The sequence below is a fragment of the Dermacentor albipictus genome, chromosome 10 (assembly GCF_038994185.2).
Source record: "Dermacentor albipictus isolate Rhodes 1998 colony chromosome 10, USDA_Dalb.pri_finalv2, whole genome shotgun sequence".
Classification (NCBI taxonomy): domain Eukaryota; kingdom Metazoa; phylum Arthropoda; class Arachnida; order Ixodida; family Ixodidae; genus Dermacentor; species Dermacentor albipictus.
Window position 1 is genome coordinate 18,725,187 of NC_091830.1, and position 26,404 is coordinate 18,751,590.

Here is a 26,404-nt window from a genome sequence, read left to right on the forward strand (position 1 = left end):
AAAGCAGGGAGAAAGCGCGCCGCCTTCCGTCGCGCGCAAGGATCCGGGGGGAGGGGAGCGCGTTCTACTCCGGGCCTCGGTATTTTGAAAGCCATCCGCGACGGGGACAGAGCTTGCCGCGTGCTGTTTTCGCGGCTTAGTTCGCGTTGATGCGAAACGCAGCACGAAGGTCAATTCGCTCGCTGCTGCTGCCGTGCTTCCTCGCTCCAGCGTTTCGACAGCGAGTTTCTGCGGTCGTCGAGTAAGATGCGTTCATGTTTCTATGTGCGCGTATAACACCACGCTTGTTAATTCAGTCAGTATGCCTATGTTTACAAGTTTAAATGGTCGATAAAACTACCCTTACTTCGTATAGCTAGCTGTCCACCAATTCGCTATCGCAATCGATGCTTCGCCTTTCCCAGCCTGCATCTGAGGCGGCGGCACTCGCCCCCTGACCTGTGTGTCGAGGGTTGGGTGGATCACCTTATCCGTTGGACAATAAAGTTTATTCTATCTATCGGACGAAAGTGCTACTTTTTAAAACTATTTTTCTGTGTTATATCAAGGTCCAAGATGTCTAAATCTTTAAAAAACAGTGGCAAACAAACATCAGAGTACCCCAATAATTCCGTTTTTTTACAGCCAGTATAAGTTTCGTTTCCCAGGAGGTGACTGTCTTGTAAGTCACGATGCAGAATGTAGTCACGTGGGGAAAAACATCGCCATGTTTTGACTCGCTTCAGCTCGCCAATCGATTATGCTGCTACACTGGGCCTTGCAATATGTAGCATATGGAGCCAGCACTGCGTGCAGCGACTGAGCGAGCCAGAGCATGTCAGTATGTCCTGATGTACTGCTCCCACGTGACCACTTTCAGCGTCATGACATCACGACAGACACCTTTGGGAGAAAAAATTGAAAGTAGCCGCAAACAAGATAACTGCTCAAAGCCGTGTCCCCTCTACTCGTGTCAGTGTTCTCTAGGGCTTAGAGGTCCTGTACCTTCATTCGACATAAGTAAATGAAGGGCCGAAAATAACATGCCAGTACTATATGAACAGCAAATAACACTGCAAATGTTTCAGTTCAGCCAGATTTCAAAACGAAGCGCCGCATCTGGGAATGCAAGACAGCGACAGATTTCAGAGCGTTCATATGCATAGCAGGAGTGTGCCAGATAGAAAAGGCAACACGAGAAACTTGTATGGACCTTGCCACTGCGTCGAATGCGCACAATGGCCTCAGGAGCGCCCTGGGCATCACGACAATACCCTCTTGACGGCTGTAATTATCCATGACACCCCACAAAAGCAATGCAGGAACTTCAGCGTTTAACTTCCTTCTAATGTGCAAGTCCAGAGGGGAGGTAGATAGAATGGTAGGGATGAGGCAGGGAGACAGGGCACAAAATGGGTAGAAGACGCAGTTGCGAAATGAGTGAATCGAGTAAGCTCGCAGTTCCCATGCAGGGGGGGAAGGCCAGGAGAAGGTAAAGGTGACGTGAGAAGGCAACGAAACGCAACTAGTGAGTTGCCAGCAAACTGAATAAATTTAAGTTCAAGGTAGAGTTAAGTTTCTGCTACCTCTGGAAAACTCCCACCATTAAAATTTTTGGTGCAGACAGCTGATGCAGAGCGTGCGCTATAGGGTCTGCGTGCGCTATCGGGCGTTTGCGACACTATGGAAGTGGTCGCACGCCAAATCAACACTTCTATGACAGCCGTAGTAGCTTTGCGGCTATGGCATTGCTCCAGGTCGCGGGTTCGATTCCTACTGTGGAGGCCACATTTGGACGGGGGCGAAATACAAAAACGCGGAAGCCAGCTTAGATTTAGGTAGATGTTAAAGAACACCAAGGCGTCTAAATCAGGGTGTCTACCAAGTTGAAATTTCCAAATTCCCCGAGTTTTCCAGGTTTCCCCTCAGCGCCTTTGCAAAATTCCCTGAGTGATGAACTATTTTATGTCAAGACGGAATGAAACCATGGGCGCGATGGGAGATATTTTGTTCGATACGCGTTCTGTTCAGTTGCTGCAACGTCACAAAGTTGCAGTATGCAAAATTTGTGACAGCGGGGCGGAGAGAGCAGCCAATCAGGAAGCGGTCACCTCCCCGGAAGTTTACCTCCGTCGTTTGTCGTCTCCTCGCAAACAGTATACTACAAAGCCAAATGTTTCTCGTCTTCCAATTGAATGAAATATTTGTCTAAAAAAATGTATTTTTTCTTCTCAATCTCAAACACGTTTTCAAATAGCAGTACGTGTGACTACTGCAATTTATAACTATTAGGTTCTTTGCGTCGTCCCTAGGTGGTGTCGCGCACATCGAGAAGGAAAAAGAAAAAAAAAACGACGAGAAGAGTGGCGCACTTTTCAAGAGGCAGCGACAACATCCCAGTGGCTCGCTGGCACCGATGATGTTGTCGATTTCTCTGTGCGACCAACGAATTATTTGTTTCGAGAAAGAAAAACGACGCCGGAATTCACTTTCTGTCATTTCTTCAAACGCGTTTCGCAAACGTGCCATTCTGCAGCCGAAAAGGCCGCCTGTCGGATCCAATCCAATCCACCAGACGCGCCATGCGAAGCCGTATGATCGCTCCAAACTTCTCAACTCCCGTCGCGTTCGGACGAAATGCTCGGTGGGCGGATGATTGACAGGAGCGTATCGTCATTTTGACGTCACCAAAAACGGGGCGGTGCCCCGCGGCTGGCGACGTCGGCGCGGAGTAGGCCAATCGCGCGCGCCGGTAACCGAACGAACGCACCGAACAACCATCTCCGATCGCACCCATGGCATATCGCCCGATGCTGTCACTCTCTAGTGAACATATGAAAAAAATAAAAGAAAACGGCCTAATCCAATTTGAATACTAAGGAGTAGTGTTTATGTTATTCAAAAAGAGAATAGGAGGAGGGGGGGGGGGGGTTAGTAAAATGCACAGCAAATAAAATGTCTTCTAAATATATTGCAAATGAAGTCGGACATTCTCAAATACGAATAAAAAGGAGATGCATACAGAAGCAAATATTTTCGAATATGAACTATTTCCATCAACTGATAGCAAGCTCAGTGGTATGAGGCCCGAACTTTGTCGATTCTCTCTCAACAGCTCGTAAGGCAACCTCAACTGTCCTGACATATATGTCAGGACAGTTGAGGTATACTCTTAGCCCGCGCACACCACCTCAGTGTTGTTTCACTGCTTTAAAGAGCTTACTTTGGTTTGGATGAGGGACACCTGCATCTCGGCATCAGCCAACACTCTATATTTTTTGAGCTCAAGCTCCTTCAAAACGGTAGCAGCACGCTTCCTTTCCCGTTAATTCCTGAATGCGTAAATTTTTTCTGTTCTTTTCCTCCTTCCGCCACTTGTTCGCCCCATTGACCATTGCAATAATCTTCTCGGTCAGTTGCACAGCGCACGGTCGATTTTTCAAAATCCCTAGGGGCCGCGAAAACGTTAGAAAAATCGGCCAGTTGGAAAAAATAAATGCGTGTCATTTACTGCCCTTAGGGACTCAAACCGCCAAAGGCACATTCGAAAACGCTTGAAAGCCTGTCGGTACACGTGTTAGGCATATCGGTGCTCGTACTGACAGGCAATACCGGGTGCATGCGTTGTATACTTAAGGAATACATAGTGTGACCCGTGGCAATAGCCCCTTCCCATGCGTGTTATGCTTCACTGCAATACTTTTGCGTATGGTTCACCAAGTAACATTTCTGTACAAAGGCGAAGCTGACTTTCGGGAACCGCCATTATGCAACGCACCGTGCTTTCTAAGCTTCTCATTCAATCGCGAGGACCGCATAGGCGGAGTCCATGCCATTGCCGACAGCAGCAAGTTCTTTCAGTAAAAAACACAGCACCCAACGGCAAGGAGCTTCATAGCGAATGTCGAAGCAGCCAGGTCTTGCGTAGCCACAGTGGTGGCTACGGCTGCCAGCGGATCTGCGTGCTAGAGCGCCGGTTCAAGACGGCGAAATAATCAAAATCGCAGCGGTGGTGGCTTGATTATTGCTGTCTGACCTGCGGTCATGGCAAAACGCCGGAAAATTGGACGGCGAAGAGTTCTTGCGTCCGAAATTTAAGACGTTCCGATACATTGACTCTATGGGGCACGTGGTGGTTCCGCGAAGCCGTCCAAATTATCGGGAATCCGGGAAGTTGGTCGTCGACTCTACACTGGCAACTCCTCCAGCCGACGACAGGGCGTCAAACACGATTACGATTCCTGTCCGTCACTCGAGCCATCATTACCGCGACTTTCGACCCTTTCAATAATATTACAGCTAATTTTCCCTGATAGAGGCACAAATTCCCTGAGTTTTCCCCAAGTTTTTCCAGACTACTCAAAATCCCCAAGAATTCCCGCTTTTTCTGGTTGGAAGACACCCTGCTAAATTGATCCAGAGTCAGCCACTACGCTGTGCCTGATAATCCAATTGTGGTTAAGTACAGACCTATAATTAAAATAATGTTTTAACACTTCTGTCATGATGTGATGTGCCATGCGAGGCAATGACACTGCTCAACCCTCCCAGAGGTTGAGAAATAGTGCAAGCAAAAAAATATCCCTCTGTGCTCTGGACACACTATCATCAGTGGAATACACAAGGTAATGTTTAACATCAACTCTCATATTGGAATAAACGTTCAAGAAATTAACATTTGCCATCAACACCACCGCTAATTATCGACAATCAAAACAAGCAACACGGAGAGCTTTGCTAACATAGATTCCCACAGTGCGTGGGATCTGCATCACTTTTTTTTTGTATTTTGTTGATCAAACAATGTCATATTTGCAAGTCACTGCCAACTCTGAACCAGCTGTAACTTACAAGCTTAAATAAATGCCTTTATTACCAGTGGAAATATAGGCCAATGAATCCCACTGCAATGCATCTTCCATAGTGATGCCAGTCCAGATTACCAAAGCATTTTACTATACGCAATTTTTTTGTTTAAATGTAAATTTAAATCCAACATCATTTCTGCGAATTGATAAACACACATAGACTTGGTGAGGGACAAATATTTGATATGACCCCTAATGACAATCAGGAATGCCACCTGCTAACACAGATATCATGCAATATGTTATTAGAACCATCACGCAACAAGGTTGGCTAGAAACACTTCTTTAATGTCTTCCCATACAAAGACTCTTTTTGCATGTGATCTGACAAGACCACAGCATTTAGAAACACTGGACAAAGAATAAAGAGGGCTCCTTCAAAATTGGGAGGGACGAGACATCCTTGATCTAAACCACAGATGACCCCTTCCACGATTTCTCTGAGCTCCGTTAGACCAGATTTGTCTCGGATAAGTATGGTGGGGAAAAAAAAAAAGCGGGACAAATTCATTAGTAATCCCCTCTCCTCAGCCCTTTATATAAAGTAGTCGCTTCTTTCACATCACACTCTGTGGCTGCTTGCGTTTGCTGGTACAATATGGCCATGCCTGCATTGACCAAGCGTTGGGAAAGGAACCTTACTGACACAGCAAGTTAACTGGCGACCAGTAATTCAATGACATTTTTTTTTTATGAGACTGACTTTTCGCTACCAAAGGCAATCGTATCCAAGAAAAAGAAAAGACTCCTTCATTTGATTTTGAGCAGCACATATTTAAACACTCTCGCAACATGTGGGAAAAAAGAACATTTAAAAGAAGAGAAGAGCATTTAGACAGTACACCTCCACACGGTGCCCATGCGGTACACGTGAACAGTCTTGACGGCAATGCACTGGGGAACAGTACGCGATTTTCCTAAGTGTTGCACAAACTCTTGGTGAAACTTTTTTCACATGTTCCTTTCAGACCATGCAAGTTTTTCAACACGTCCAAGTGATACTTTAGGCGCAGAAAGCAGACAGCTCTTCATTCAAAATTTACAAGGCTTCGTTCAAGTGTGCATGTTGAACTTCCAAAAATACGATTTCTGTACGCAATCGGGACAGAACTCCTTCTGAACACGCCTGCCCTTACCGATAAAATTCGATAGACGCTCTCTTAATTTCTTACTTCGCATGTTGCTCCTACAAGGAATGCCGGACTCTACAGTTAACTGTGCATTCTTTACATATAAGCAACACAAATTTTTTTTAGAATGCAAACGGATTTTTCAAAGCAGATGCTATGCTCTAAAAGTGGAAATTAATTTAGAGTATGAAGCGGAAGTACGAGAAATAAGGCAAAACTCAGCTACAATGATTCACTGCAGACAATCTTGGCTGCCAATGGCAGAAGTCTGCAGACTACAGCAAATGAATGACTAAGGCCCCCGCTGAAAAAGTTTGATATGAGTCTCATAATTCAGTAAGTTTTCCGCATTACTCATACAAGAAGTATGTGGAAGTCATATGGAGTCCGTATCACTTCCAATTGGAATGGGGAAAACGTAATTACAATGCATACATAACTTTTCCAGTAGGATAGAATACAAATATATATATATATATATATATATAAAAAGAATCTGCTACACCGATACTGCAAAAAAATTTAAGGTCAGCAATAAAGTTAGAAGATACAGTCAGCACTGAAACTCGCAGCGCTTCTAATGTGTGTACAATTGAAAATGCCAACTCGAAGAGCCAAGTACCACAACGTTCAAAGCAGCAATGTGAAAAAGAAAAAAGAAAAACAGACTGCACACACATACACACAATATACAGCTTTAGGAAGAAATGATATTTTCCACCAAAACTGAATACACTCCAATTCCAATACTATAGACATGATATCAACAAGGCAGTAATGGGTTGCTATTTCCAACGCTGCCCTAGCAGCACAGAAGCAAGGCCAACAAATGTCCCGTGTAAAGGCGTGTTGGCACAATACTGGGCATCACCAGTCCAACGTCATGCCAATACTGTCCCAACACTGCAACATTTGTGGCCCAGTTTCCAAAGCTACTTGGGCGCCCCCTATAATTTGCATAACGCCGTGCCACATTAAAAGACGGTACACACACTTTTAAACACTTCCATCCATCAACTCCACTCTGCAAACAGGCATTGCCGAGCGTCGACAGAGCTAAAATGTTCTACACAGACAAAAAGGTGGTAATAAAATCTGAAATGAGCGTTTGCTCGGCCCAGAATGTGAATGCCTCGAAGACTAAAAATGCCTTACGAAGAAACAATTCATAGCACAATATATAACAGTCATCAAACTAAGTTCAAATAGAGGATGCTGAAGAACCTGTCAAAATTCAGGCAAATATCAGAAGAAAAAAAAAAAATAAGAGTGACACAAACATCAATACACTACAGCAAACTCAGAAAATTAGAAAAAATTAATACAAGGACGTTTCCCTGACATTCCAGCAAAGTACTGAGTAAATCCTAGGCTACAAAATAGTGCCTCAACACTCCTAAAGCGCCGGTAATTGAAAAATGTACAGTTCTTCTATATTTTCGTTCCAGTGGAGGAGGGTACAACACGACATATAGGTCCCAAAGCCACCTGTAACTTCAATATCAAAAATTTACCCCTAGCTCTACACCACCGCATCCAAGAGAACAAAAACTTCTCGAGGCAGCAAAGTGAACAGATGAATTTAACGAGAGCAGATAAAGCAAAAGATGTATAGCCAAAGGTCTTAATAGGAGGCTTTAATGTTGTAGCGTGGTAATGAAGAAATTAATACAGAAATTAAAACACCTTGGTTCATGAAGCAACGCACACAGAATCTAAACACGCAACAGCGCCATACTCTTGATGACTCAGCATCGAAATTGAAGCAAGAGGAGCACACAGATAGACACTGATCGGTGCACGAGACAGGCACCAGAAATATTTGGAAGTCAAGGTCATTCACCCCTCGGTTCTTGCTGCAGAATTTTCCCCCAAGACAACAACGGCATGGCACACAGCACATTGGATGGGTGTGCTCACACTCAGCAAGGTCTCACACCTCAATGCAACCAAGAAAACAACTTCTACGAAAGAGTGTCACACGATTGCTTAAGGGCACACAATATTAAAAATGCTACTCCTACTGCTAAGTAAACCCAAACTGCAGTAGAGCGCTGCCAATTTCAAGGTTTTTGTTGCACGTTATCACAGGAGTCAAAAACAAACAAACTGACCTGCGCAACAGCTTTCTGTGTTGACTTTTTTCTTTCACTTTGAATCTGTTTCCCAAAAATAATGTTGTTACACATGGCAGCCCAATATTGTGTGGCACTGCCTATAATTTCACTGGGACCAAGGCAGTTAAACGTGGACTTGCCAAAAATCATTATCAGTGTAGTTGCCCTATATGTTCGTTATATCCCGCTTTAAATTTGTTGCCCGTACCAACCTCGTTAACAATTGGCCAGAAGTTTGCAAGCCAATACTGTGCGGCTTTTCCAATTGATTACCCTACTGGAACAGAGGCATTTAAATGGGGGCTTACCACAGGTCATTTATTCAGGAGAGAGAGAAAACTCTAACCATATTGGCAAAACAATAAAAGTTAGTGAAAACAGAGGAAAAAAAAAGTCAGCTGTATTGCCATGAGTATTACCCCCAAAGGGCATTGCTTTCATGAGAAGGTATTGGGGTGGCATTGCAGTTGTGGAGGCAAGGAGTTTACGGGGTGGAAACCCCACGTTTTGATGAGGGGCAGGAATTGAAAGAAACATCGCGCTTGATCAAAACAAGCAGCACAGTTTTTCAAACTTTTTTTATCGTTCGTTGCTTGGATACGAATGCACAGACACATAGAAAGACTTGGAATTGTTCTGCGACTCCTACAGACCACCACAGAAAAAGAAAGATTAACGAAGTCAACATTTAAGGTGTGAAAGAACAAAAAATTGAAAGCTGACCAAAGAAAGAAGCGTGAAATCACGACCGAAAAAAAAATCACATAGTTCAGGCACCCACAAGTCGGTACCAATTGTGCAGCTGAAATGAGAAAAAAAAAGAAGAAACAGAACGGACTGCCTCGGCTCTCTCAAACTGGGCTACTTCGAAGTTTCAAAACAAGCATGCAGAACAGTTGTACCTTTGAAACAGGTGGAAGGGGGAAAAATCTTTGATAAGACAGAATCCGAGCCGAGGCAAGGCCTCAGACAAACAAGAATGGAGCCGTGGAGAAGAAAAATGCGCACATCACTTACACCATTGCTTTAAACGCCACAAGACAGCAATCACACTGTTCTTTTTTTCTTCACGATTCTAACTTCAATTCCAAAGACTTCAAAAGTTTCGCTGAAACTTGCGCCCCGTGAAACTTATCGAAGAAAAATGCAAACAAAAATAAAAGAAACACCCACACAAGCACACGCAATCATACATGCTCAACTCAACAAGAGAATACATAAGATTTGCCACTTCCTTTTTTCTTTTCATTTTCATAAACTGACAGAGGAAAGAAAAAAGGGCAAAAAAAAACTTGCCAGGGATGCGCTCAAACGCAAAACCTAGAAATGGCGGCATGCAGAAGAAAATAATATGAAGTCTTGTTGCACCCACTGTTTGTTTTTTTGCACCAAAAGAGACTGATGCTGGCACCACAGCCAATAGAGAACACAAAAAGCGGAGAAAAAGAAAATCTGTCGACTTCCTTCACTAAGCCTAAATCTTTAGGCCTGGACTTCGGCCTCCACTGCAGCCATAGCACCGAGCGTGTTGTCAGCAACTTCAGTTTCATCAGGCTTGGCCGCGTCCTCGGCTTCGTCTTGAGAATTTCCATTCCCTCCTTCTTCAGACTCCACGGCCTCCTCGGACTCTTCAATGAGTGTTTCAGCTGCCGTTGGGTTTGCTTCCGTTCCACGGCTGGCAAACCCATTGGTGCCATCTGGACCGCGGGGTTGACGAACGATGATGATGCGTGGACCGGAGTCCTCAGTAGAGAGGGTCCGTAGCCGGCTCACGAGACGCTCCGGACGTTGTGTTGGCTGCGATTCACTGTAAAGATCAAGCCCAAGATATGAAAAGATGTATTTTTGGCCATGTGCTTTAAGCCCATCTGTACGCTCAAGGCTATGCAAAGTGCTTTGAAAGGCTTTCTTGAAGACGTTAACACTAGTAATGTCATAGGCTTTCAAAAAAAAAAAAACATGCTTCCCTAACAAGTTTCCAGGGTGTCTACCAAGTTGACATTTTCAAATTCCCTGAGTTTTCCAGGTTTTCCCTGAGCACCTTTGCGAAATTCCCTGAATGAGTCAGATCTTTGTTTTATGTCAAGACAGGCTGACACCACGTTGCCCGATGCTGTCACTCTCTAGTAAGCATGCTGAAACAAAAAAATGACTTAATCCAGTTTGAATAGTAAGGAGTAATATATATTTTATGTAAAAAGAAAATAGAAGGAAGGTGTTAGTAAAATGCACAGCGAAAGAAATGGTAAAGCCCATTCCAAATTGAGTCGAACATTTTCAAATACGAATGAGAAGGAGATGCATACATAAGTAAATATTTTTTTTAATATCAGCTATTTCTATCAACTGATAGCAAGCTCATCTGTATGAGGTCCTGAACTTTGTCACAACTAAGGTTCTCTCTCAGCAGCTGGGAAGTCAACCTCAACTGTCCAGACATACTCTCAGCCCGTACACAACATCTCAGTGTTGGGTTTCACTGCGTAAACAATTTATTTTGGTTTGGATGAGGGACACCTGTGTCTCAGCATCAGCCATCACTTAGTTTTTTTAGCTCAAGCTCCTTCAAAAAGGTGGCGGCACCCTTCCTTTCCCGTTAATTCCTCAGTGCGTCGGTCCTTTCTGTTCTCATCCTCCTTCTACTACGCTTTCACCACATGGATCATCTGAAGCATCCTCTTGGTCAGTTGTACAGTCAACATTTGATTTCTTGGACTTCCGAGGGGCCGCAAAAAAAAAAAATGGAAAAAAACGGGCAGTCTGAAAAAAATTAAAGGGACCCTGAAACGATTTTGGCGATTTTCTACAAACGTACTGAGTCGTTAGAGTAGGTCCTTCTGATCATTAATTGACACATCTAAGTGCTCTGCGTAAAGCGTGTAATTTATTATAAGGTTTTAAAAATGCACATCGCTGTCGATCGCAGCGCACTGCTCGGCGGAATTTTAAGCCGCCCCTACCCATATGATGCAAATAACCCATATTACGTCACATGGGCGAGCTATCTGATTGGCTGACCAGGGCGCGTGGTCGATAATTTTTTCAACTTTATGGTAAACAAATTATCTTCGTAATAGTTGGAATGTTAGTTAATTTGTTTTTATAGAAAGAAAGTAGCATAAAGAGAATGCACAAGAACCATTTTTCAGTACACTTAAGCACTTCCGGCACACAGCAAGTGTCGTCTGCTTGTGTTACAACGTACTCCATTTTGACAAGAGCTCCGCGGTCAGAGTTGGTCTCAGTCTTTTCGCGAGCACTATGATTCGACTTTGTTGCCCTGTGGGCTGCAAACATAGCGAGTGGCAATATGTCAAGCTCCGACATCGTGTCCCTCTGCAAGGGAGCGTACAAGCGAACTGGCTGCTGCGCAGGATTTGCGCGTTTGTGGCCGTCACTTTACACCGGAAGATTACTAACGCAATAGCGTTTCGCGAGTCCCGTATTATGGCAAACGTAAGCGCAAGGGGACAGGATCTGGCCGCTTGACTGTGCCGTAACGGGATGAGCCGAAATGAGCAGAAGGGCAAATGTGAATGGTCTGCACGGTGCAGCCACCTGGTGGCATAAAGCTCAACCATACACAGTAGCAGCAACGAAGCGTTTCCTTCTTTGCTGCTGGTGCGTACTTTTCGCAGGAGTGTAATCATCAACACGTTTTTATAAATGTTTAAAATGTTTTACACTTCGTTAGAGCAATATTAGCGCTTTGTTTGACTGGTTAAGCGCTGCGCCAACAAGTGTCTGGACCATGCAGACCGATCAGGCCGCTCACGTACGTCTATGCCAAAGTTCCGTCATCAGCTTGAGTTTGTGCCTCCAGTCATTTGCCGAAATGACCAGCTTGCCTGAGGTTAACGGAATACCAGACACGTTCGGCGCTACGACAGAATGCTCGCAACGCACGCTGCTTCGATAGCTCTCGCTTGGGGTCGACAGCCAAGCAGCTAGCGGAGAGGTTTCGCGCGGGCGGGGGCGGGCTCCAAAACACCCGGAAGTCGACGATGTGACGTTGCATCGTGACGCAGGACCAGTGAAGGCGGAGCTTAGCCCCGCTCGCTCGGCGGACGAGTTGAGGAGGAAAAGCATGGCTGGGGAGGAGGGTAACTTATAATCGCTTGTAGCTCTATTAATACGTAACGCTTCACTTAAATTGTGGTGCGAATGTTCTACTTAAGCTGTACCCTACGCGTCTACAAAATTTGTCCGAACTGTTTCAGGGGCCCTTTAATGCATGTCTTTACCTGCCTTTAAGGGCTAAAATTACCACAGGCACGTCTCAAAAAGCTCTGAAGGCCTGCCAGTACGCTTTTTAGGCATATCAGGGCTTGTACTGTGACAGAAGACGACGTGCACGCATGTGTAATTAAGTAATGTATACTGTGTCCCGCAACAATTGCCCCCTTCCCACGCTTGTTATGCTTCACCGCCTAACACTAGTGTACCGAGGCGAAGCTAACTTTCGCAGACTGGCATTACGCAACGCGCTGTGCTCTGCGAGCTTCAAAGCCAATCGCTAGGATTACAAAGGCGGAGTCGGTGCCATTGGTGATAGCGGCGAATTCTTTCAATGAAAAACATGGCACCGCACGGCAAGAAGCTTAATAGCGAACATAGAAGCAGCTAGGCCTGACGTTGCCGCGGTGGTGGTTACGGATTTGCGGATTTGCCTGCGAAAGTGCCGGTTCGAGGCGGCGAGATAATCAAAATAGCGGCGGTGGCGGCTTTGATTAATGCCATTTCAGACCTGCAGTCGGGGCAATATACATTGACTATATGGAGTACGTGGTGGTGCCGCAAAACCGTGCAAATTATCGGGCATGTCCGAAAAATCGGGCGTCTAGAAAATCGGTCGTTAACTACTCTGGCAATACATCGTGCCGATGACACGGCGTCAATAATGATCCGTTGCGATTCCTCTGTTACTGGAGCCAGCATTAACACGACTTTCGTTCCCTTTCAATAAAGTTACAGCTAATTTTCCCTGATGGAAGCACAAATTCCCTGAGTTTTCCCTGAGTTTTTCCAGACTGTTCAAATTCCCTGAGAATTCCCGGTTTTCCCGGTTTTCCCGGTTGGTAGACACCCTGGTTTCATACAGTGAAACCTTGTTGCTATGAACAAAAACAAACCTTTTTTTCATAAGTCGCTTGATGGCTGCTTATAGTTATAACAAAAATATTTCAGTAATACAAACTTCAGAATACCGAACTTTTCTGAATGACAGTCGTTATTCAGTTTGTGTCACGTCAATGCCTCAGTACTACAAATTATATTCTGAAACATGTTTCGTGTATCCTCCGTGGCAGCCAGCACAGTAGCCTAGCAGACGACAAGGCACAGAAAGCAGACACCGCGGCACATGGGTTCAGAAAACCTGACACAGCACCAGAAGAGAAAATCATGCGAGGGGACTTTTTTTTTTTTCCCTATTGTGGAGATGACAATGGATCAGGTTTTGTGAGCACATGCTCCGCCCAGGTGAGTGTTGCCTAGCAACGGAGGTGCAAGTTTGTCTTCTTTTGCCCTTCTTTTTCCACGTTTTCTTTCGTGCTTCTTCCTGCAGCTGCACTACCATATTTACTCGCACAATGATCACACTTTTTTGCCACAGAAATTGACGCAAATTCAGGGGTGCAATCATTATGCGGGTTAAATTTCCCTCGAAAAGAAACATTTTATTTTTGCCTCCTGCATTTGCTGCGGGGATGACAAGCAGGCGTTTGGTGTCACGCACTGTCAGTGCGGGACACCAAAACAAAAATGGCGGCCGGCGGAGCAAGCCGAACACGCCGAACACGATTATTTTTCTTCTCGTGAGTACATTACGTGCATTGAAACAGTTTCATCCATACCAGTAATGAATAATATTGGCAAGTCTGCAACAATAACGTAGCCATGTCCACCTTGAGGGCACAGAAACAGAGATGGGCACACTTAGCTGCCATTGATACAGAAACACATGGCAGGCATGCTGCAGAAACTGCGGCATTTGTCTTCATTGCTATCCTAATACGGCACGTTTCAGCTAAGGGTGGGCGAATATCTTAGCTGCGTTACAAGCACCGACGTTCGAATAGGGTACACTTCAAACGTATCAGTGTAAACGTGGCCACTATCGTTGCCGCTCGCAATTTGTTGCGTGCCCACAAGTGTATGAGAGAAGAATTGAAAGGCGCCCTTTATGTTGTTGTTGTTGACCAAAACCATTATGAAGCCTACAAATAATAAAGCTGAGGCAAGTTTAATTGTAGCTTTTTTTCATGGAAGTGTGGAAAGTGATGAAAGGAATGAAATGGGGCATCTGCTTAAGGGGGGGGGGGGCTACACTTGAAAGACTACTTTTTTATTTGTGGACAGATCTGAATGAAATTTTCACACTTTGTGTATTTTAATGTGCAGATTCTAAAAATGTAATTAATTTTGCCATAGGATAAGTAGTTTCCGATATACTCTAAAAGCATTGTATAAGCTGGGTCCTTTGTTTGGAGGAAAATTAGCATCTAAACAGAAAACCCTAACACAGTAATTTGAGTATGAAGACTATCTAGAATGTTCAGGGAGTGTCATAAGGTATTAATCAATGTTCTAGGCTAATCTGAGCAAGAGTTAGAGCTCATCAAAGTTGTGAGAAAAAAATGCCATCTTGACATGTCAAACATGTGACCAATTTCAAAAACTTTTTGAGAAGAGTACTGCTTTGAAAAGGGGCATATTGCATACTGCATACATTTCTCTTTCTGGCAAAAAAAAAAATTATTCCGATAGCTGAAATAGGACAGAAGCTATTTCACCTCCAAAATCGGAAGTCTGTCAGAATTGTTGTTTTGAGAAATCAAGGAAAAACATTCTGCAACATTTTTATTGACAACATGCCAATAAAATCTCATGGAAATGCACCAGGGGCATAATCTGGATGCATCCCATCTTTATGCCGCTTCTTAGCCAGCTTCCTTGCACTCAAAGAGGCTTCTCGCTTCTTGCTCGAGAAGCATGCTGTTCTTTTGAGACTAAACTCCAAATCACTGAGTGAAGGCTCTCATTTGAATTCTGAGTCTTGCCTCGCTGGCATCTCTGGAGCAGAGATTTTTCGGATAGCCGCGTATATACAGGCAGCATTGCTTCTGCCACATGTTCTGGCAAGTTATAGTGGTGCCTGGGTTCAGGCTCTCCTTTTGCTTTTGCAGCATTGTGACGACACCATGAATTTTCGCCGTTTGGACACAGGCTGTGATCCGAACGTTCATCAGTCGACGTGACATGCCTGTACGTCGCCATCACAGCCTTCTGCATGGCGTCCACATCACCGTCATTGGATTTTAGAGCCCAGCCATAATACATGCTGAGCCTGGTGATGAGCTCATTTGTCAGCCGGCCTCTCCCGCCAAGGCATTTCTTCCCCTCACCTTTCTGTTTCTGCACTAAATTACGCAGTGCCGTCCCCATGCGCTTTTGGACGTGATTGACACAGTCCTCCTTTTGGACATCAACAAATCCATAAACTTTTTCTTCTTGGATAGCAGTGAATGTGCGGCTGTCACCATCACACAAGATGGTCGTGTATCTCAATCCATGGCGTTCTAAAGATCTTCGAAACAGTGTGAGGCCAGCTTCAACTTCCATATGACCAGCTTTGCTGTCAGTATTTTTTTGGCACTGGTGTGCATCTTTCCATTTTGCATAGCCGTCAGAATCAGGCTTCGGTCCAAGTTCGCACAATAAACAAAAGTTTGATAGCACAACATAGTCTAGTACGTACCCCGTGAAGAGCTCTACGACAGCACCGACGCCTATGTGAGAGGAGTGACCGCGAGTCATCCAAGTGCCGTCATAGCACACTGCTATGTTACCTCTATGACCAAAACATAGGTCCTCATACAGTGTGGCCACTTTCTGTGCACACTGGCTCATAGCGACCTCGGCCGCTTGCGTGGCAGTAGGTTTCAACGTTTTCTTCAAGTGGTGCTGATAAGTCCGGTGATGAATCCCACGGTGCGACAATCCCATTGCCGCAAATACATCATTCATGGCTGTCTGGCCATTTCCAGTAGACATCATCGCCCGCGTAGCCAAGAAGTTGATGTCGAATGGGTTGCACGTCTTCTTGCCATCAACTCGGGGCGAGCTCCATCCGGCCGCGACGTCTCCACAATTATTGCACACAACAGTCAGCTTCACTGCGAGGCCGTAGTCGCGATCACCCCTCACTACTTGCGCTGGTTCGTTGCACGTTTCACATCGTAGAACTTGAAGGAGCAAGTTGAGGGAGTTCAGGTTCACTATAATGTAAGGAGCGGTAGGCTGATCTGACGCTGACGCCGCCGCTGCACCGCTCGCCTCTGCAAAAGGCTCAACCTTCCGTGCTGTTGCCGGTACCGACGAAAGCCCCTCAAGTGCGGCCTTTTCACGAGCACGCGCTTCGCGCACTTCTCCGACACCGATAACATCGGAGTCTACTCTCACGCGGCTGGAGTCGACATCGCGCTCGTTGTCACGGCAAGCGTCCTCACGCACTGCGCAGTTGCCGATAGCATCGCTGGTTATAACGCGGCCAGAGTCCACGCTGTCAGGGGAAGCAATCCCACGAACACCGCTGTCACCGATAACATCGACGTTCACGCTTACACGGCCGGAGTCCACACAGTGCACGTTTTGGGGGGAAGCGTCCTCGGTCACGACGGCGTTATCAGGCGATGTCAGGGCCCGATTGTTCCTCACATGCTCCTGCGGCGCAGTATCAGCTCCAACACGCTTTCTGCCCCTGCCTTTCTTTCGTGTACGGCCGAAAGCATGCAGAGATCGGAACTTCTTCGCACCGCCTGGCATAGTCAACCGCACGATCACGTTAGGCAGAACACACGTTCGCAAGCGAAAAAAACTTTTCAAAATGGCGGCATGTATGTAAATCTAGAGGCGGCGTTGGCAACACAAGCTTCCCTAGCCAATCGCAGACTGCCATTTTGGTCACGTGCGCCAACCAACCAATAGACGAACACGCTGCGCATTTTTTTGTCGTTGGTTTTTTCGCTCTCGCGTGATGAGCAGGGTTGCTTACAGAAAAAAAATGAAACGCAAGAAACAGGAGCTTTCAAACAAGACCAAAATGGCGGCGGTGGAGCGCGTAGTTCGCGGGCTACGGATGCTTGAAATAGGCGAGTTTAGACTTCAATTTGAAGGTCCGCGTGCGCGGATTCGCAGTTTTGATCTCTTATAACTCATAAAATAAGCGTAATATTGAAACCAAAAGTTGCAGGTCGGTGCAGAAAGGTCTCGGGAATGCGAAAATGAAGAGATTGAAAATGCGATTTTCGGGCCGATTTTCGTTTTTCAAGTGCCGCGTCCCCCCTTAAGAATGTTGGGTGCGTGCAGACCGCTTGGTATGCCTTCAAGAGTCACTCGCCTAGCATCCGACAGATGGTAAGCATGATCATCATTAGCCAGACTTGGCACATGACATATTGCTGCGACAAGTTCAGGGTGCGATCATTACATGGGAAAGAAAAAAATCTAATTATGACGACAAAACTCAGGGGTGCGATCATTACGCGAATGCGATTATTATGCGAGTAAATACGGTAACTACATGCGTGCCAAAATGTAACCAAACCTCCGTGCTCGTGTCGATGCTACTTTCCAGATGGTGTCATTTACACATGCTTGCGCTTTTTAATAGCTCAGGTGTCTGCCTCAAGCGAGACAGCTGTGGTGTCCACAAGAAATGTGAAAAAAAAAAACATTAAGCTTTGGAGGCCTCATGCCGACGATTTTCCCAGCATCAGTGTCTGTTTTGCACGCTGCTCGTACTATACAGTGCTTCAGTGGTGCGAGCAGCGGAATTATGGAATATAGCAGCAGCACAGGTCGAAAGCCAACTGATGAACCCATGGGCGGAATGGTTAATTTTGGGCTTTACTCTATAATGAGATTTCAGAATAAGTTAACGAACAATTTGCTGCGGTCCTTTGAAGTTCGCTATATGAAGATTTCACTGCATGGTGAACTTCCATTCATTCAATCCTGACGGGAGCGATGAAACTGTTTGCACAAATGGCAGAAAAAAAAAACGTCGAAACAAGCTGGTCACTCCATAATACAACGCTGTTATGCGGTGAAGCATATCAAGTAGGTAAAAATGACACTGTTACGGGACAAAGCACATGTGACGTCTCCACTCACAGTTAGAGCAGCAAGATTGCTGGCACATCCAAAAATACAACCACTCTTTTGCTGGGATTAAACGTACCCTCGACTTTCAGTTTTTCATCTTACTGCTTTCCTTCTCACTATCTGTCTTTCTTAAAAACATAAGATGGCTTTTCTCCACTTCTTGGGTGAATAGTGCATGTGCGTGTGTATAATTAAGTAACATGTACTAAGCCCCGTTAACGGTCTCACATATAACACACACATGGCGGGTGAAACGGGCTCAAATCAAAAAAGCAATGTCAGAAAGAGCTCTGAAAGGCTGCCAGTATGCTTATCACATGTATAGGTGCTCCGTACTGTGACTGGACATGGTTCATGCGCGCCTGTGTAATTAAGGAACGCATGCTTTGTTCCGTGACAGTGGCCCCTTTCCATTCTTGGTATGTTTCACCACATAACACGGCTGTATTGTGGCGAAATTGGCCAGTTCAATTTAACCGATGAAGGCCAATGTTGCGATCAGAATAATTTAGGTGCGGACCAACAGAATTGTATGAGGCCAGCCAGGACCTTTTCATCTCAATCAAATTAACTGGAGTCAATTAACAGACGTCTACTGTATCTGACAAGTCGTGTGTTCTGCCCAATGGTGTCTAGTTTGTGTTGTGCAGTTGATCTTGGATATATCTAACTAGGATATATTTCTCAATCGAACAGCTGTAAAATCCCCCTTGGAAATCCCATGCAAAAGATAATTGAATTGCCATCCCTGCCCTGCAAAAGCAGATGTCCAGCAAAGCTGTTGCGAAACCACCACTATAACTACAGAAGGGAGGGTGTGCAATGCTTAATTTATGGTTCAGATGCTTCTTTTGAGCTTTTTCTTTATTGTAGCATATGCTTTTCTGCGTGTTGTATGGGTGATTTCAATAAATATATGCACTGCTTGCTTCACTTTGCTGTGCACTTGTAGCCTCTGCCTTATGGGGGTATGAGCCATTGCATTTTTTAATGTAATAGCGTTAAAGGCCCATTGTGGCAGAAAATCCAGTGCTGGTGTCGGCGTCAGCGGAATTATCAGTGAGTGAAAATTGCTGTACAGTCAAACCTCGATATATCGAACACGGATATATCGAATTATTGCGTATATCGAACACTTTCTATATCACGTCGAAAATCGCATGCATTTTTAATTTTTTATTTCGAACGGGGCCGGATGTAAAATGGATATATCGAACTCCGCCGCCCCAGACCAAGTGCACTCTTTTGACAGGAGGCGAGCTTTCCCACAACACTCTCGAAGATAGCGGCGGCGCGATGGGCGTTCCAGACTGCTGCGTACGACAGCTCCTCCATCGGTTGCGCCGAGGGCGCCATTTGAACGTAGCGGCGTACACACGCGGCGGCTTGGAGCCCGCCACGGCCGGTCTCAAAGGGAGGGCGCGCTCCCCTAGAGACCGGCCGTGAGCCAGCCCGGCCGTCTCAATCACGCGTGCCCGCGCCCCCGCCGTGCGCGCGTGATCGAGGCGGCCGTGGAGCCAGTTGGAGCGCTTTGTCGGTGCTGAGCCACACAGCATGTGCATTGAGGACTTCGTTGGCGGTGACGACAGCACCGGAACAGTGGCGGAGTTAACAGACGTGAGATCGCGGCAGAAGTGACTGCTGAGCGGCCAAACGAAGACGCTGCCGAGGCTGATCCAGCAAGCGCTGATGTTGCCCCGCTCCCGACTGCAACTGAGGCTGTAGCTGCTTTGGCCGTTGTACGCCGCTACTGCGGCGCAATAGAAGGCACTGGACCGTCTCTTGTGGACCGTTTGGACTATGTTGAGGACGCCGTGGTCAAGCACGCGGTTTCCAATATGAAGCAGGCTACGCTGCTTCAGTACTTTCAGCGAACGAAATAAATACTTTGTTTGAAGCTTCATGTGAGTATCTATTGCGCCACGATTGGTTCATTGATTGATTTGTGCTAGTTTTTGACGCGTTTTTTACGTGATTTTATATATCGAATTCTGGCTATATCGAACTATTTTGCGATCACCGTGCTGTTCGACATATCGAGGTTCGCCTGTATATATTTAGTACATGTTAAGCCACACCTAGCTTTATGGCATGCGGTATATGCGGGTTATATTGCCACACCATTATATCACTAAGGTTATTCATACCAGAGTCCTTCCATGTTTTCCGGACACGAAAATCCAACATCATGCTATGGGAGACGTTCATACAGTGCTCAAAGCTGCCACGACGCAGCACCACTGTGCCTCAGAGGGCATCGTTCGCATGCCGGAACGCACAATGCCCTCTGGCACAGCGCTGAAATGAATGCACAGGGCGCTTGGAGGCCGTTGTTCAGATCTGAGGCTTGTTTTTCTGCTGGGCCGCCCGATGAGGATGACACACCACCATTATTGCATGACGAAAAGTCAAAACACTATGTGTTAACTGATACGTACGCAATAAGCTGGTACGGTTTATGCAGATACAAAACACATTACGTTCAATGGCCACTGAGTGGGGGTCTGATTTTACTGCCTTTAAAATGAAACTACTGTTTAAGTGGGTATGGCTTAACGAGGTTTTACTGTATCTGAAAGTAGTTTCAGTAGTCAAGGTTGGAAAATCATAAATGCACTGAAATGTGGTTGTTATAACCAACAGATCCTTATATCTGGCATCGTTATAAGTGTGTTCGACTGTAGTGTGGATAATTACGCCTCTACTTACACCATTAAGCAGTATATGCTGTGCTAGAATTGTGCTGTAATCAGTGCTGGAATAGTAATTTGGAGTTCCCTTTAATAAGATTAGACCACACTATATATCTTGATCTTTATTTACCTAAGTTACTTGTTACATTCTTGTTATGCAATGCAAAGAGACTCCAGAGCATGTGTAGCTCCATGTTTCCTTACGAAAATTTGAAAGCGTTAATTAGCCTTTGTGATAATTTTTTTATATTCAATATTTGATATTCAGGTTTTTTTGTTTTCTTCAATTTGATTCGAAATCTACTACACAGTATTTGCATACCCCTAGTGAACACCAATTCGAGATTTGAACTGAGGCAACAGAGCTGCGTGCGCAGAAGAGCCTGCACAAAGATAGTGTAGTGAGAGCACAAAGATAGTGTAGTCAGAGCATAAAGATGGTGTAGTGAGAGCAACATACCCAACTTTGATGACACTGCAGGCGGCGTACTTCTTGGTGCGCTGGTTGTAGACAACCACAAACTCGACACGGTCGCCCACCTGGAGGTGGTTGCCAGACTTGACCTCAGATGTGTGGAAGAACAGCTTGCGCCCCTCCTCGGCCTCGTGAGAGAGGAAGCCGAACTGGCCCTTGATTGCTTCCACCGTAGCCTGCAAACAGATTTGTAGCAAAGTGATCCTCCCAGCAAAAGAAAAAAAGGCAAGAAAAATGACATTTCAAAGGGTCATATGACGCAAGAGATTTCAGACAAGTGGCCTCACAGATCATTGCGAACATTAAGTGCACGTTTAAGTGAAACTTTCTATGATTACATGTTATAAGACACCATAATGCAAGACGCTTCACAAACCAGTGCAAACACTAAGCATAAGTAACTGTCTCAAATAAAATTTTACGCGACTACAGATCTCAGGGCCACACATGACACACAAGAGGCTTCAGATAAGTGGCCGCGTAAAGCACTGCAAACACCGAGTACATCTTTCTACCGCAAGTGAAAAACAAAAGGAAAAGCTGGCACATTCAGAATGCATTTGTTGAAAATGGTATGCAGCGCTCACTCAACTAACGTGACAGAAACACAACGCTGACCTGAACCCGAGCTCGCACAGCCACAACGTTGACGGCACGTTCCACACCCGATCCAGTGGTGGCCACCTGGAACTGCACCACATCGTTCTTCTGGAGCAGCTCGTGTTTGTCCGTCAGGCTGGTGATGCCAAACGGGTAGGTGGGAGTGGGCTCGGCGCTCTCCCCTGCACACAAGGAGCAAATTACGGCCTCGATCTTCTCTTCCTTCATTTTCAAATGAAACAAGTTTGGCAACGCAATCTTCATTAAAGTGGCCATCTGCCAGTGGGCACGTATCTTGTGGTCACATTGGCGGCAGGAAGATCGTGCCTCGTGATTTTATAAACAAGTATGGGAACATCTTCCAAACAATAAATTACATAATCAATTTGCTGCACAAAGTTGCGAAAGCATTACACAAGTCAACACACAGCAGTGAAACATCATACGATTGTGACCTCAAGCATTCACTCCATTTCTCCCAGAATAAATTTTGTATCTTTAAAGCTGGTTTCCTGTACTTTATTTTGGCGCCTTTCAACACGACGAAGGCATTCTGTGAGCGATGGCATCGGTGACATTTTCGAAGTTTGAAATTCGGAAAGAGCGATAGTGATTGGGCGAAGCGCGCGCTTCTCCAAGGCGCAGCCCTCTGATTGGCCCTGGCGTGCACCTCCTCTCCTTCTTGTCGTCTGCGTGCACCCGAGGGTCCTTTTGTTGTGCAGTGTTTCGCGCCCCACAGTCTCTTTTTGCACCGTTCATGTAAATATTTTCATCGTTAATTCGTTCCCTTTTAGCTCGCACTTTCGTTCCTACGTTTATTAGCCAGGCTGCCGCGCCGTGCGTATGTGCATGTTTTTGTGCTGTTATTCTGGTGGGGCGGGACTCGCACTTGAAATCAAGCACGCAGAAAGTGGTCCACAAAAGGAGACGTGCTTGGAACAAGAGAAGTGCATCGTCGAAAGCTTCGGTGTCATTGCAAGCCACAGCGCCACCTATCAACGCCACCACTGCTCACCGGGAACGGCCACTTCAGTGTTGTCGCAAGCCATAGTACCGCGGTCCCCCGGGGCTGCTGCACCGAACTCACTCAAATCGTCAAGTTTGGTGTTACCTCAAGCCATCGTATTATGATCGACTCCGCTGTTCCAAGCTCCTCGAAAACTTCAGTGTTGCTGCAAGCCATGGCACTGCGGGTCGACGCGGTTGCTTGAAGCTCCTCGAGACCGTCAACTTCGGCATTGCCGGTGGGTGCATGCAGCTTGACCAAGCACACGTGCGCATCACGTCAACACGTTGTTCCGTGCCTCAAATAACGTTTGGAGGCTTGCTTGGATTTGTGCAAGAGTGACGTCGTCTCTGTATACAGTCGACAAGAGCATCACCGTATTGGCGGTGGTGATATTTATGAAGTCGAGGGTTCAACGGAAGCCCGTCTGTGGTCGGGATGAAGCATAAAGCAATAAAACGACCAAGAGAATTACAAAAAAAAGGATTAAATCTAACACAAAAAACACGTCACACTCAATCGAAATGAGGGAACCCTCCCCCCCATCATACGTGCGCTGCTTACATCGCGTTCTGAAGTATACGTACGCTTTCGTGAACTTTTATTCATCTCACTGTGAACAAAGCTTCCGCAGGGAAGCCGAAACGTCTTTTAGATTTAATCCTTTTTCAGTACTTCTTTTGGTCAGTGTCAGTCGCTTTATTGCTTCATGGTTACATTTATATGCTACATGTTGTGAGCCTGCTGGATAACGTGGCACTTGGGGTGGCGAACTGCCACACCAAGCAATTCCGCATCAATGATTACTGTATCTTTCTCGGGCATGGAAAATAAAGGTGATTTCTTCTTGAGGCAAGTTCTTGCTTGTTTTCTTTCTTTTCTTCATTTCAGTTCATTCGAAAATCCGCTTAATTCAAAGAGTCTTCATGGTCCACAGCCTTCAAATTATCAAGGTTCTACTGTATTCGTATTCGATTTGTATGAAAAAATGTTGGTATCCTCACACCCTTAGCTTTCGCACTCTTTAAAATTCAATAACTAAAAGGCACCCTGCATTGAGATGTTTCAAACTCCAGTCCACAGAGGGGCGGTCAGAGGTTTTACTCTCAGCGCCTGCACTGATGTTACAGCAGAGAATATAGTGCCTGTAGAACTAGCCAGGCTTCTAGCTACCATGATTACCTGACACTATGCACTCTCAACTTATTCCTGAACCAGAACCAAAAGTGAAAAACCTCAAATTAAGCAAGCAGCAAGAAGCAACATGCCGGACAGAATGAGCAAGAATTAAGGGCTATTTCTCTCCTCCACCCACAGGCAGTCTACTAACAAAGATCACACAAAAATTTTAAATGCTGGAGTTTCATGTGTCAAAACTATGCTTTGAGTATGAGGCACGGCGTGGGGAGGGACTCCGGAATAATTCTGACCATCTGGGGTTTTTGAACTGTGGACCGAATGCACGGTACAGAGGCGCTTTTGCATTTCACTCCCACCAAATTGCGGTCGCTGCCGCAGGAATTCAATCCAGTGCCCATGGGCTTAGTAGCACATTGCCATGAATGAATGAATGATGGGGTTTTAGGTGCCAGAACCGCAATTTTATTATGAGGTGCACCATAGTGGGGGACTCCGGATTAATTATGGCCACCAGGGGATCTTTAACGCACGGGACGTGGGCGTTCTTGCATTTCGCCCCATCGAAATGTGGCCGCTGAGGACAGGATTTGCACCCGTGACCCTATGCTTAGCAGCGCAACACCATAGCTGCTAAGCCACCTCGGTAAGCCACTATGCCACCACGCCGAGTTCAAGACGACACAATAACATTGAATAAAATTTTCTTTTTCACACGATATACAAGACTTACATTCCATAAGACTGATCCAGCTATACCGGCTCAGTGCTTCAGACCAAGGGTGAAGCAAACTTATTGCTTCGCTAACTGTCTCGTCGTGCCTCACCTGAGATGGTGAGGCGGATGAGTCCCGCGTACTGCTCCTGATCCGGGTTGAAGCAACGCACGGGCCGCTCGACGGTGCCGTTGAGAATTTCAGGCTTGACGACCTCCTCGGGATCGGCCAGTGTGCCTGCGGGAAGCTTGCGCACGCACTCGGCACTACGCTTAGTGCCCTTGAGCACCATGCCATATTCCACTTCCTGGCCGGGCTCCAAGGTCTGCGGGTTGCCCTCGAAAACACTGCAGAGATGTAAAAGGCATGCGGGGTGTGGAGGGAGACAAGATGCCACCTTCATTGAAAACAAAAAGAAAGCAAAAAAAAATTCACCAGAAATTCAAGGAATCCAGCTACAAAGCGAAGTGTATATTAAGAGGAGGCTTCACCTCAGGGCTAACTCCGATTTCTTTATTAATGCAGGAACGCTTTCATTACACAGCAGCTGCATTGATTTGAATGAATTTGGCTGCAAATAATAAAAGAATTCTCAATTCCATCGAATGCAGGAAGAGGAATTTACATTTAAGACCTGGCAGTTTTCCCGAATATTGCCGAAGATCAACAGTTTCTCAAAACATTGGAACACAACGTTTGCACATCCGCAGCTGTGCCAAAAAACGGAAGTACTGCAAATTCAACCTGTCGAGTCGCTGAAGCAAACAAATACTACATACATGGGTTTGCAGCTTACGCAGCGCAACATGTGCTTTGCAGCACGTACACATTACATAAACTTTGTCCGCCTTAGATATCTAAATAGGTGGCACTTAATGGGGAACGAGGCCCTTGAAAACCAGAAAATTTCAAAAAAGTAAATTTTTGAAAAACAATATCTTTGGGTTGTATGTCTCATAAACTACCTGTTCTGTAATTATCAGCACCTAATTCAGCTGCACAGTATGAAAAAAAAAAAAAACACTACTTCTGAGGCCACCGCGGCCCGCAAAACACGCGCAAATGCTGAAATGAAGTCAAACTTTGCGCGTGTGCCATTCCCAGCCCATGCGGACTGCCCGCGCCATCGTGGTATCAATCTGACCGCGAATTCTTTGTCTCTGTTTCACCGCCTTGCTAAATGGCATTGTCTGCGCGGTTGAGGCGCTGTTGGCGTTTTTCTACGATGCGATGCGCAACGCTGATTGGCGGGAGTGGCGCATTCAAATCCCGCAGGCTAAAGCGCGCCTGCCATTGGTTGCTGTGCGGGCGGCGGCTGCGCCTTTCGATACCACACGGCCGCCGCACTCACATCGTTGTTGCCCCTTGCTCCGTCCACCTCAACAGACAGCTACTGTGAGCTGCTCATCGCCTCGCACTATCTTTTAGATTATTTTCTCAGCTTATTTTTTTCACTAGTTCTTTGTTGCACGCAATGCCAGCAATGAAGCCCTAGACAGTGCAGATGTTTGGTGCG

At 45.8% G+C, this 26,404-nt stretch overlaps 1 protein-coding gene across 3 annotated transcripts in view; it reads right to left on the reverse strand.

The window, feature by feature from the left end:
* Nucleotides 1–5,114: 5,114 nt before the first annotated feature.
* The window catches only part of LOC135911493 (RNA-binding protein Unr-like), a 46,455-nt gene continuing 25,165 nt past the window's right edge, over nt 5,115–26,404 (reverse strand). For all 3 annotated transcript variants that reach the window (XM_070527194.1, XM_070527192.1, XM_070527193.1), the window contains 4 exons: nt 25,000–25,235; nt 22,048–22,211; nt 21,415–21,605; nt 5,115–9,901 (listed from right to left, as the gene is read on the reverse strand). In XM_070527194.1, the coding sequence (XP_070383295.1) occupies nt 9,577–9,901; nt 21,415–21,605; nt 22,048–22,211; nt 25,000–25,235 (916 nt within the window). In that variant the 3' untranslated portion in view covers nt 5,115–9,576. The remainder of the gene's footprint in view (nt 9,902–21,414; nt 21,606–22,047; nt 22,212–24,999; nt 25,236–26,404) is intronic.